General features: G+C 41.5%; 1 protein-coding gene across 1 annotated transcript in view; it reads left to right on the forward strand.

Annotated features, from left to right (window-relative positions):
* Positions 1-11,006, forward strand: part of LOC127447518 (collagen alpha-1(IV) chain-like) — a 109,048-nt gene extending 98,042 nt beyond the window's left edge. Inside the window, exons 49-52 of the mRNA XM_051709450.1 lie at positions 4,097-4,274; positions 4,374-4,488; positions 6,271-6,443; positions 8,633-11,006. Of these exons, the coding sequence (XP_051565410.1) occupies positions 4,097-4,274; positions 4,374-4,488; positions 6,271-6,443; positions 8,633-8,714 (548 nt within the window). The 3' untranslated portion in view covers positions 8,715-11,006. The remainder of the gene's footprint in view (positions 1-4,096; positions 4,275-4,373; positions 4,489-6,270; positions 6,444-8,632) is intronic.
* Positions 11,007-12,957: the final 1,951 nt, after the last annotated feature.

Raw genomic sequence — 12,957 nt, forward strand, 5'->3', positions numbered from 1 at the left:
GCGAGGAAAATGCACTTGTGAAGCTCCGTGGCTTTAGGACTCCGCTGCCGAGTATTCATCTGGCGAATGTCCGCTCCCTCGCCAACAAAACAGACGAACTGCTTCTACTCACTCAAACAAATAAGGACTTTTCTAACTCCACTGCTCTGTGTATCATGGAAACCTGGCTGAATGAAGCCATCCTGGACAGCGCAATTCATCTGCCGGGCTTCCAGCTGTTCAGAGCGGATCGCATTGTGGAATCATCGGGGAAAATGAGAGGAGGCTTTTACATCAATGAAAGTTGGTGTACAGATGTAATAACGTTGAAGAAGATGTGCTGTCCTAATTTAGAAGTGCTCTTGTCAACTGTGAGACTTTCTACTTGCCGCGGGAGTTTTCCTCATTCATTCTGGTGAGTGTTTACATCCTGCCACAAGCATGCGTGAATGCAGCGCTGCAACAGCTGGCTGATCACATCACAGACATGGAGCAAGAACACCTGGACTCACTTATTATTCTTGGGAATTTAAACAAAGCTAACCTCACACATGAACTGCCCAAATACAAACAACACATCACATGCCCCACCCAGAGAAAATAATATACTGGACCACTGCTACACCACTGTAAAGGATGCATATCGCTCTGTCCCAAGTGCAGCTTTAAGACTCTCTGATCACTGTCTGGTTCATCTTCTCCTGACCAACATGCAAAAAACTAAAATCAGCTAAGCCTGTAGTAAGAACTGTAAAGAGATGGACTACTGAAGCAGAGCTGGAACTACAAGCCTGCTTTGAATGCACTGATTGGAGTGTTTTTGAAGCTGCAGCCACAGACCTGGATGAGCTCACAGATACTGTGACATCATATATCAGTTTCTGTGAGGATATGTGCATCCCTACAAGGACATTTTTATCATTCAATAATGATAAATCATGGTTTTCAGCAAAACTAAGACAGCTTCATCATGCCAAAGAGGATGCTTACAGAAGTGGGGATAAAATCTTGTACAACCAGGCCAGAAACAGACTGACGAAGAGTGGCTAAAAGAAGCTACTCTGAAAAGCTGAAAAACAGTTTTCAGCCAACGATCCTGCATCTGTATGGAGAGGCCTGAAGGACATCACCAAGTACAAGAAACCACTCCCTCACTCTGTAGAGAATCAAGAAATGGCTGATGACCTGAATGTGTTTTACTGCAGGTTTGAAAAGCCTAGTCTCACACACCTCTCCTGCTCTGATCTTCACACACCCACTTACACCTCCTGCAACCCCTTCCTCCCCCATTCTGCTATTCAACCTTCACTTATGGTCTGTGAGGAGGATGTGTGCGGGTCTTCAAGAAACAGAAGACTAGGAAAGCTACAGGCCCAGATGGTGTTTCACCTGCCTGTCAGAAGTCTACGCTGACCAACTGGCCCCCATCTTCACACATATCTTCAATAGATCATTGGAGCAGTGTGACGTTCCCTGCTGCTTTAAACGCTCCACCATCATTCCGGTCCCCAAAATCACAGGACTTAATGACTACAGACCTGTCGCTCTCATGTGGTCATGAAGTCATTTGAGAGACTGGTTTTGGCCTACCTGAAGGACATTGCTGGACCCCTGCTAGACCCCCTTATGTTTGCTTACTGAGTCTGTGGATGATGCTGTCAACATGGGACTGCATTATATCCTGCAACACCTTGACAGACCTGAGACTTATGCAAGGATCCTATTTGTGGACTTCTGTTCAGCCTTCAATACCATCATGCCTGATCTTCTCTCAACCAAACTGAGCCAGCTCTCCATGTCCACCCCAATCTGTTGATGGATCATCAACTTTCTGACAGATAGGTAGCAGCTAGGGAGACTGGGGAAACTCACATCCGGGACCCTCACTGTTAGCACTGGTGCTCCTCAGGGAAGCATTCTCTCTCCACTGCTCTTCTCCCTGTACACAAATGACTGCACTGCAAAGGATCCCTCTTTCAAGCTCCTGAAGTTTGCAGATGACACCACGGTCATCAGCCTCATCCGCGATGGTGACAAGTCTGCATACAGACGGGAGGTTGAACAGCTGGCTGTCTGATGCGGTCACAACAACCTTGAGCTTCAGGAGAAATCCCCCTGCACCATCCTGAACAGCACTGTGGTAGCAGTGGAGTCATTCAGGTTCCTGGGCTCTACCATTTCTCAGGACCTGAAGTGGGACACACACATAGACTCCACTGTGAAGAAGGCTCAGCAGAAGTTGTACTTCCTTCGCCAGCCGAGGAAGTTCAACCTGCCACAGTAGCTGCTGACACAGTTCTACTTTGTCTGTCCTGTGTACATCTATGACTGTCTGGTTTGGTTCAGGCACCAAATCAGACAGAAGGAAGCTACAACAGACTGGCAGTGGTTGAGCCAGCGCCCATGCCTGCCAAGGTCAACGAGCCAGCGCCCACACCTGCCATGGTCAACGAGCCAGTTCCTGAAGTCTCGTCAATCCCAGAACCAGCGCTTGATGTCTCGTCAATCCCAGAGCCAGTGCCTGAAGCCTTGTCCATCCCAGAGCCAGCGCCTGAAGCCTTGTCCATCCCAGAGCCAGCGCCTGAACCCTCAACCATCCTAGAGCCAACATTGAAGCATAGCAGTGCTCCCGACCGTCCGGAAGAGGAGGAGAAGGGCCCCTGCTCTCCAGTTGCAGCCTTCACTCACAGCCATGGGGTCCGTTCCCCTGTCGCAGCCTGCACCTATGGCCACGGAGGCTGTTCCCCTGTCACTGCCAGTGCCCACAGCCAGTTCCCCGAGGCTGTCGACGAGCCCATCCTGTTCCCCGAGGCTGTTGACGAGCCCGTCCCATTCCCTGAGGCTGTCGACGAGCCCATCCCGTTCCTGGTGACTTTTGAGCCTGTTCGGTCCCGTGTGACCATCGACGATCCTGTCAATTCCCCAGCAGCGATTGACCAGTCTGTTGCTCAATCCAGTGGTCAGCACCTGTCAGACACAAGCTACCAGTCTGTTCAGTGTCCACCCACTTCCAATATGATCCTTGTCCAGTGGCCATCATCCAGTCTGCTGATCTCTGTCCAGCAACTCCGCCCTCTGAGCCTCCGCCTCCTGAGCCTCACCTTCTGCGGCTCCACCCCCTGAGCTTCTGCCTCCTATGGCTATGCCACATGAACCCTTGCCTCTTGTGGCTACATCTCCAGAGTCTCCACCTCCCGTGGCTCCGCCCCCTGAGCCCTTGCCTCATGTAGCTCCATCTCCAGAGTCTCTGCCTCCTGCAGCTCCACCCCCTGAGTCTCCACTTCCTATCAACAATTTTTTTTATTTTATTTTTTTTTATGTTATGGAGCGTCAGGAGCTGCTCCTTAGATGGGGGCTCTGTAACACTTGGGACATTCTCCCTAGCAGCCACTAGATTTTGCTAGAAGGATAAAGACTTTTAGTTTGAAGATTGTTTTTTGTTTTTGTTGTGTCTCTGTTCTCTGTGTTCCCCTTGATTGATCCCAGCTGTGTCTTGTTAACCTTGTTAGTTGTTGTGTATATATTGCCCTCCTGTTCTCTCTGTCTTTGTCAGTTGTTAACCTTTCATGGATGTAACGGTTTGTTCTGTTTTCGTGTTCTGAGTGTTTATTTCTCAAGTCATTTTTATTTGTATAGCGCTTTTCACAACACACATAATTTCAAAGCAGCTTTACAGAAAATCACGCATTAACAAAAAATGAAACTGTAATATCTATCAAGTCTTAGAGTGATCATTGTGTAGTTCTCTGAATTTTAATTAAAAAGCCTGCACATAGATCCTCCACCTCTTGCCTCTTTCCTGCAAACGTTACACAACTTCATGAGGTACTACCTGGGATGCTTTTGAAACAGTATTGATAGAGTTCCCATGTATGCTGGACACTTGGCTGCTTTTCCTTCACAGTCCACTTTTTATTATTAAAATGTTAGTTTTATAAAAAGATTAATACGTAGTCACTATTATATTTGTCTACAAATTTTTTTTAAGCCTGATCAAAAGATTTTTTAGACCATGAGAAACAATTTAGTCAAATCTGCCCAAACTTTTGTTCATTTAATATTGGAAGATTCATCAGAGAAATACAGTTCCTGTCTCTCTGTTCTCTTTACCTTATAGGTACAGCTGGTAGCTGTCTAAGGAAGTTCAGTCCTATGCCTTTCCTCTTCTGCAACATCAACAATGTATGTAACTTTGCATCTCGTAATGACTATTCCTACTGGCTCACCTCTCCTGAGCCCATGCCCATGAGCATGGCCCCTGTTACCGGTCAAAGCATCAGACCCTTTATCAGCAGGTTTGTGTTCTGTAATCACCTATTTGGTATTTCAATGAGTAAGAAATCCTCATCCTCCTCATCTTCATGTATGTATGTTTTCATGTGTGTCTGTAACAGATGTGCTGTATGTGAGGCTCCTGCTATGGTGATAGCTGTGCACAGTCAGACCATACAGATCCCACCCTGTCCTCAGGGTTGGGATTCCCTCTGGATTGGATACTCTTTCGTCATGGTGAGCAGACTAAGGAAATAGTTCTACATTAATGTAAAACTAAACTCAGCAGAAAAAGAAAAGTCCCTTTTTCAGGACACTGTATTTTAAAGATAATTTTGTAAAAATCCAAATAACTTTACAGATCTTTATTGTAAAGGGTTTAAACAATGTTTTCCATGCTTGTTCAATGAACCATAAACAATTAATGAACATGCACCTGTGGAACGGTCATTAAGACACTAACAGCTTACAGATGGTAGGCAATTAAGGTCAAAGTTATAAAAACTTAGGACACTAAAGAGACCTTTCTACTGACTCTGAAAAATACCAAAAGAAAGATGACCAGGGTCCCTGCTCATCTGCGTGAACGTGCCTTAGGCATGCTGCATGGAGGCATGAGAACTGCAGATGTGGCCATGTCCGTACTGTGAGACGCCTAAGACAGAGCTACAGGGAGACAGGAAGGACAGCTGATCATCCTCACAGTGGCAGACCACGTGTAACAACACCTGCACAGGATCGGTACATCCAAATATCACACCTGCGGGACAGGTACAAGATGGCAACAACAACTACCCAAGTTACACCAGGAACACACAATCCCTCCATTAGTGCTCAGACTGTCTGCAATAGGCTGAGAGAGGCGGGACTGAGGGCTTGTAGGCCTGTTGTAAGTTAGGTCCTTACCAGACATCACTGGCAACAACGTTGCCTATGAACACAAACCCACCTTCGCTGGACCTGACAGGACTGGCAAAAAGTGCTCTTCATTGACCAGTCGCGGTTTTGTCTCACCAGGGGTGATGGTCGGACTCTCGTTTATCATTGAAGGAATGAGCATTACCCCGAGGCCTGTACTCTGGAGCGGGATCAATTTGGAGGTGGAGGGTCCATCATGGTCTGGGGCGGTGTGTCACAGCATCATCAGACTGAGCTTGTTGTCATTGTAGGAAATCTCATGTGGTACCCTTCCTGCAGGCTCATTCTAACATGACCCTCCAGCATGACAATGCCACCAGCCATACTGCTGGTTCTGTGCCTGATTTCATGCAAGACAGGAATGTCAGTGTTCTTCGCCAGCAAAGAGCCCGGATCTCAATCCCATTGAGCATGTCTGGGACCTGTTGGATCGGAGGGTGAGGGCTAGGGCCATTCCCCCCAGAAATGTCCGGGAACTTGCAAGTGACTTGGTGTAAGAGTGAGGTAACCTCTCACAGCAAGAACTGGCAAATCTGGTGCAGTCCATGAGGAGATGCACTGCAGTAATTAATGCAGCTTGTTGCCACCAGATACTGACTGTTACTTTTGATTTTGACCCCCCCGCACCCCCCCCCCCCTGTTCAGTTTATGTCTTAGTTGTTCAATCTTTTTATGTTCATACAGATATTTACACATGTTAAGTTTGCTGAAAATAAAAGCAGTTGAAAGTGAAAGGACATTTCTTTTTTGCTGAGTTTAGTATTTCTAGAGCACATCAGGGAAGGTGCATAGAATGATTATAAATTCACCATGTAAAAGCTTGGGCATGGGGGAGGCAAATTTCTGAATGTCTGTCAGACTTAATTGAAGGCTATCTATCATTGTTGTTGAATTGTTTCAACTAAAATATGACAAATTAATTGATAAATTAATATAAAATTATCTAAGATATGATTAATTTAATTATAATAATATAACACTAGAGGACTGTTGAAATATGTTTACTTTTATCACTCTCTAAAGAATTATATAAACATGAACATGTGAACTTGTGAACTGGATAATAATCTCTCTCTCTCTCTTTCTGTGTGTGTAAAACAGCACACCAGTGCTGGTGCTGAGGGTTCAGGTCAGGCTCTGGCCTCTCCTGGCTCTTGTCTGGAGGAATTCCGCTCTGCTCCCTTCATCGAATGTCATGGTCGTGGCACGTGCAACTATTATGCCAATTCCTACAGCTTCTGGTTAGCCACCATAGATGACAACGAGATGTTTACGTAAGCTTTACCACCCTTTAAGTACTTTATCAACTGGTTGTGCCTCAAAATCTCATCGAGTCTCTTAACCATTTATGGATCCGTCATAGTCATGTTTTTGATCATTTTTGTCAGTTTCACACAAAATCTGTAAGCTTTATCCTTCTTAATTCATCTGACTCATGGTGTCTTCCCCAGCTAAATCAACACCTCTGTCTAACCACAAGGGGGTGCAATAATTCCTTGGTGATAAAGGAATATTCAAGTAATAAACTGATTAACTAAGCACAAGAGTCAAAAGTTTAAAAGCTTAGAAGTATGAATTTACTTTACAGATTTACTATTCTAGTACTTATACACTATAATAACACTGTAACACAAGCAAAGCAATATAAAGTGACCCAATATTTTATTACATCCTTAATTATTTTAGTTATATGCTATAATTCACCTTAAACTATTTAAAATGGCATATTTCTAAATCCATAATGTGTTGTAGAATTTTATAATTGCAGTTTTTAATGAGACAATTTAATGAGAGACTATATAGAACATTTGTAGTGGACTGTTTGAACACATGACAATTTAAGTGAACTGCAAAAATGTGATAACATTTTTTTTTTTTTAATTTAAAAGAAATCTAAAACATACACTTATACACATATATACAAGTTTTAACCTCATATATTAAAGGTTCATTCAGTAATTATTTCCTCATGAAAAAAGTTTAACTCCTAAAGACATGAATTGTAATTTTGCAATATATGTAGCTAAACATGACTACTCACATTAAAATGAAGACTCCAGTCATATCAGTAAACTTATGAAAGCTGTTTTATTCTACATAGAGAGGGTCCGCACATGGGGGCTGCCATGTTAGAATCACATGACCAGCTGAATACTACTCGCTTAATCTCAGTAACCCTCCTGTTATTTGACACTTTCTCTCATTGATTAAAGTAATAATGGCTGACTGTGAATACTAAACTTCTACAATGGCATCTGAAACTGAAAACTATTAATTTTAAATTATGCTGCATCCAAGCCGCTAGGTGTCAGTGTAAGTCCAAGATGACACAAAGACAAAAGTTACTGAATGCACTTTTAATAAACAAAATAGGGGCTGTGTCTCGTTTGGAAGGCTGCATCCTCCGGAGGTTGCATTTCTCGGCCGCATACGTCATCGAGGCTGTCTCGTTTCAGAAAAGCGAGTAGGACACTTCGAATGCAGCCTTCGAATGCGACCTTCTTTCATGGGAATTCAGAGGATGCATGAGGTGTATCCTTCGTGGGCACTCATAACCCACAATTCTTTGCTTCAGCGGAAATGTCTAAAAAAAATAACGCCAATTTGCCCGTAAATATGATGTTCAAACGCAAGGAATGTTAATTCCCAAGTTGAAGTACCTCAGTAGATGGGTGCAGAGTATATATTATGTATAATTATATAAATATATAATTAAAATAAAGTATTAGACTAAAACTACACCTGTAAAATCTATTTTCTTTCCTGTCTACATCATTATAACTCTCAGAAAATGTACCTCATACATTCCCTTCTAAAGGGACTTTGTTCCCTTCTCACTCAAAGCGCTCATGCTTGTAAAAGAGTGGCGTGCTCTCATAGCAACCATGTTACGTTCCCTTTCCGTTTTTCCTATGAAGTCCGTCTCGTTTAAACGAGACTTGTTTAAAGGAGGACGCTTGGTATACCGCAGCCTTCAAAGGACGTGTCCTACCTAGCATGCAGCCTTCCAAACGAGACACAGCCAGGGTTACACTTTTTAATATGGTTCCATTTGTTAACATTAGTTAACATGAACTAACAATGAACAATACTTTTAAAGCATTTGTTAGTCTTGGTTAATGTTTATTTTATAGTAATACATTTTTTAAATCAAAAGTTTGATGACATTAGTTAATGCACTATAAACTAACATGATGAATAAAAAATGCACAATTGTATTTTTGTTAAATAGCATTAACAAATATTAATATATGCTTTAAAAATATATTGTTCATTGTTAGTTCATGATACCTAATGCATTAACTAATGTTAATGAATGGAACCTTATTGTAAGGCGTTACCAAAAATAGTTCATGCCCATAGTATTTGTCAGCAACTCTTTTACATGATTCTTACTGTAAATAAATGAAAAGCTTTATTTTCCAGTTCTCCTGTTACATTTTTCTGTGCATTGTGCTTGCAGGAAACCTGTCCCTACAACACTAAAGGCTGGAAATCTGCGAACTCACATCAGCAGGTGTCAAGTGTGCATGAAGAGGGTATAGAGAAGCCTCAGCATTGCATCTGCTCTTTATGTTCCAGTTTTACGAACAAACAACAAAAAATGTATGGTGCTACTTCAAAGAAAAGCCAATGGAAAAACTTCAAGAACACATACAGAAAACATACGTCTCAGCGTTCTCCAGTATATAGCTATTGAACCTCAAGATCTGCCAGCACATTTGCTTCATACAGAGCGCTTAACTAATTGTTCCATTGTGTCTAAAGAATGACACCTGTTTACACTTGCACTGAGTATATATCTATGAGTAAGCAGGTAGCCATCTTGAATAAGTGTCTATATGAATTGGATGCTATCCCATCCAGACCTCCTTATGTTTTTCATCTTTATTTATCATGCCATTCAAAAATATCCAAAGCAAATATCCTGTTTATTTCTATCTTTCTAAATTTTATAATCAACTGTCACTAACATTAAAGATTTGGATAAATATTTTTTCCATACTTCACTGTCAGTAAGTTTGTCAGCACCCTCTTTGTATGATGTAGGAAAGGCAAAGTTCAAGCCTTGTTGTAAATATAGTGCTCTATTTAGTACTAAACACCATGTCACCATAATCTTTTCAGGTAAAATGCAATTGATTTTGTTATACTTAATTATTTATGAAAAGTTATGAGATGAGAGTTTATGCACCAAGGGGCCTTTCTCTATTGATTGTTTGTTTTCTCTCTATTAACCACTGCGGAATACCATCACAGCACATAAACTGTAATATTCTGCACTGTTTTCTATTATCAACTTGTGAGCTTAAGACTAAAACCTGCCATGTTGAAATCCACTAAATGTTTTTTTTTAATTTTTTATTTTTTTTTATGTATGATCATGTGAGCGTGTGTTTACATGTGTGCTCGTAGGTGTCTGGTCTGCCTGCCTTTTGATGCAGAAATTACTCTTGTGTAAAAGCACAGTTTCAGTCAGGTGGATATGGCTTGCCAAATACTTTTCCATGAGGCCATTTAACCTCTTAAAGCTGAAGTATGTAATTTTGTTGATGTTGCTATACTTTCTCCTATCCCAGCTTAATATGCAAAGACAAATGTAAGTACGCCATTTGTAGGTTGATTTTCTGAAAAGTGTCAAATCTGTGGTGCAGTCAAAAACATTGCTTTGTTTGTTTGAGCAGCCCGGCACAGCAACTTATGCTGAACCAGTGGTGTGAGCTTGGGGCGAGACTATCCGTTTGTCCAACCAATGGGGGAGTGCTCAGGAAACCCATTTGAAGATAATCTTTGTTTTTGCAATTCCGTTTGGTGACGATTGTGGCACAGATATTACACACTTCAGCTTTAAGAACAGACTCTCTTTTATGTTGCTAATGTCTATCTCACGCCTATTCACGATTAAAAATATTAAATCCCTTGATTATCTTTCTATACATCTAACAAAACTAATCAGAAATCAGATTTTGAACATACAGCATCTTCAAGGGCTCTACCAAGTTCACTTGATACCCTCAGTTGCCTTGAAAACTTTGTTAGGAATTCAAGCTAATTCATCTTGTTTGTTTGACATCTAATTTGATATTCTATTGACTTGAACTCATCAACAAACACAACTGATTTGATTCCTACCATGTCTTAAATAAACTTTAAGCCTCTTCGCAATAGGTTTATCCAGAAAATAGAGTGTGTTTCTGAAGTAAACATGTTCTCTCATGCAGAATGAGATGTTGTGATTTATTTAATTTGAACAGCATCTTCTTGCTTCTGGATGTCATTATATGTTTCAAGTTTCCTTTGTTGTCTTAATGCCAGTACTAGACCAAAGAACATGTACATGTCCGCTTGTTGTGTTTTTATCATTTACACTGATAATACTTGACTATGCAATCCACACTACTTGCTTCTACAGAATTTCCCTTGTATATGAAAGCTCACTGAAGCTGACCTTTTTTTAAAGTCCATTCAATTAAAGCTGTTCCTCTATTTCAGTAAAAGGCAAATAGCTAGTTGTGTTTAAATTTGAAAGTGCCTTTAATGAATTCAGTTGTGAAAGTTCTCGGATATGCTCTAAAGCCCACACACTCTGCTTGGCCTGCCTCGATCTCTCTGTAGTGTCACTGACCTCGCACACCCACTGTAGCTGTGCATTGTTGTAGCCATGAATGTCCATTTCTAATATTAAGAGCTCTTATGCTTTGCTATGAAATATGTTGAAAAATACCAAGGTTGAGTGAAATTTGTGAAAATACGTTTTGTTTTTTTTTCAGTGTCAAATTATTTTAATGATGTCCTCGCTCCATACTGTCATACAATAAAACGTTTGTATAAATGTGTGATGTGTTCTTGTTTTAATACCAGCTACATGGTTACATTTAAAGGTGAAATGTGTAATATGACAAATTTTAAAACATTAGCTTAACCAATGGCATGAGACAGGACTATCTTTTTTTCTGATCATTGGATGACAGGGACAAGTGTTTGAGAAAACTATTTAAAACAGATGTATTATTATAATTATTATTATTTTAAACAGTTATTATTTGTACAATTCTGTGTTTGGATTCAATACAAGTTAAACTTAGAAGACAACATTTGTGAAATAAAGTTGATAACCACTCAAACACACACATACCCATATTCAAAGTTGATTTGTGCCTTGTTTATTTAAAAAGCAAAAATCTGGGTTACAGTTAGGCACTTACCATGGAAGTGAATGTGGCCAGTCCATCGTCATTAAAATACACAACCTGTTTATATTTACAACCTTGCCTATACTTTTTAAACAAACAGGTTGTAAACATGTGGTTTCAAGTCTGAAGCAACAAGAGATCATTGGAAGAACCCAATCAGGAAGAGCAGGCCTTGAATGGGGGATGGCTCCCAAACTGTGGTCAGCAGCCTAGAAAACAGAAGAAAGCAATGGAATTGATAGAAGTATCTATGATGGAAGAGGAAGGGTATATGATTAGAGCAGTCAGCCAGAAGCAGCAAGGGTGCTAGACAGTATGGGAGGGTACATGTGATTGAGTTCTAGGATGGGCTGTGGAAGGTACCCCAGGCCAGCCTATGACACCCCAGGCCCTGGAAATTTGTCTCTGTGGTTTGCAAAAGAGGAGCGTTGACCCGTCTGTGAGGCCCAAAGTTCAAATCAGCAGCACATGTTGCTTGGATGCAAGACCGCCTTGGCACAAGGACGGTACAGGTGGCGGCATGATCAGGTCCTGTGAAAGCTGGCAGGGATCCTATAGGTACATAGAGGTAAAGGTAAACAAAGACCATCATGTTCCTCAGAGGAAGTTTATTGAGTTTGTTAAAAAAAAAAATTCACTGAACAAGGCACTGGATGGAGGGAAACCAGATCAATCCTGGCGCCTGGAAGTGATTGGTCATAATGTTCGACCATGGCCAGCAGCTGAAATGTTCTCCTGAGGTCGCCATTACCTCCTTGAGGCCAGACATAGTTACTGTGTCCGAATATCCATACTTCCCTACTATATAGTATGCCAAAAACAGTATGTCAGTGGAGTAGTATGTCCAAATCCATAGTATTCATAAGACAGTAAGCAAGAAATGCCCAGATGACCTACTACTTCCGGCGGGAATCTGAAGTGTGGATCGGTTGAACATTTTCCTATCCCACAATGCATCAGGATCTGAGAAGACATCATGTTCAAATGCTGGATTTAAAACAAATGGCGGAGAACCACGTGGCGGAAGGCTTTAAAACAGTAAGTGCTGCACACACAAAGAACGTTGCTCATTGTGCTTAAATGGTGCTTGTTTAACCAAACGTGAGTGGATTATTTTCACGCTTGTTGTTGTCATGTCATATATTCAGGCCACGGGACCATGCGTACGTTCCTGGATGTTAGTATGTCCGAATTCTATTCATAATACCTCTCGCATACCTAAAGAGTGTACTGTTTTACCGGCCGAGAAGTGCGCTTCTCATCAAATACAGTACATACTGTGACAGTACGTGGTTTCGGATGCAGGGAGTGTTATGGTCAGCTAAAAAAGTCATAATGATTGAGCTTACTGATCCATGGGAATAAGGACTGGAGGCCACCTATGAGAGGAAGAAGCTAAAATGTGCTGATCTGGCTGACGAGTACAGGGAAAAGGGCTGTGGAGGTCGGATGTCGAGGATTTATGGGAGAATCAATGCAGCATTTATTTAAAGACATTGGTATCATTGGATCAACATTGAAGAAGTCTCTTAAGGAAATGGCAGAGGAAGCTGAGGAAGGGAGCATCTGGTTATGGTTAAAAATGAAGGACGAA

This window comes from Myxocyprinus asiaticus, chromosome 10 (genome assembly GCF_019703515.2).
Source record: "Myxocyprinus asiaticus isolate MX2 ecotype Aquarium Trade chromosome 10, UBuf_Myxa_2, whole genome shotgun sequence".
NCBI classification, from domain to species: Eukaryota; Metazoa; Chordata; class Actinopteri; order Cypriniformes; family Catostomidae; genus Myxocyprinus; species Myxocyprinus asiaticus.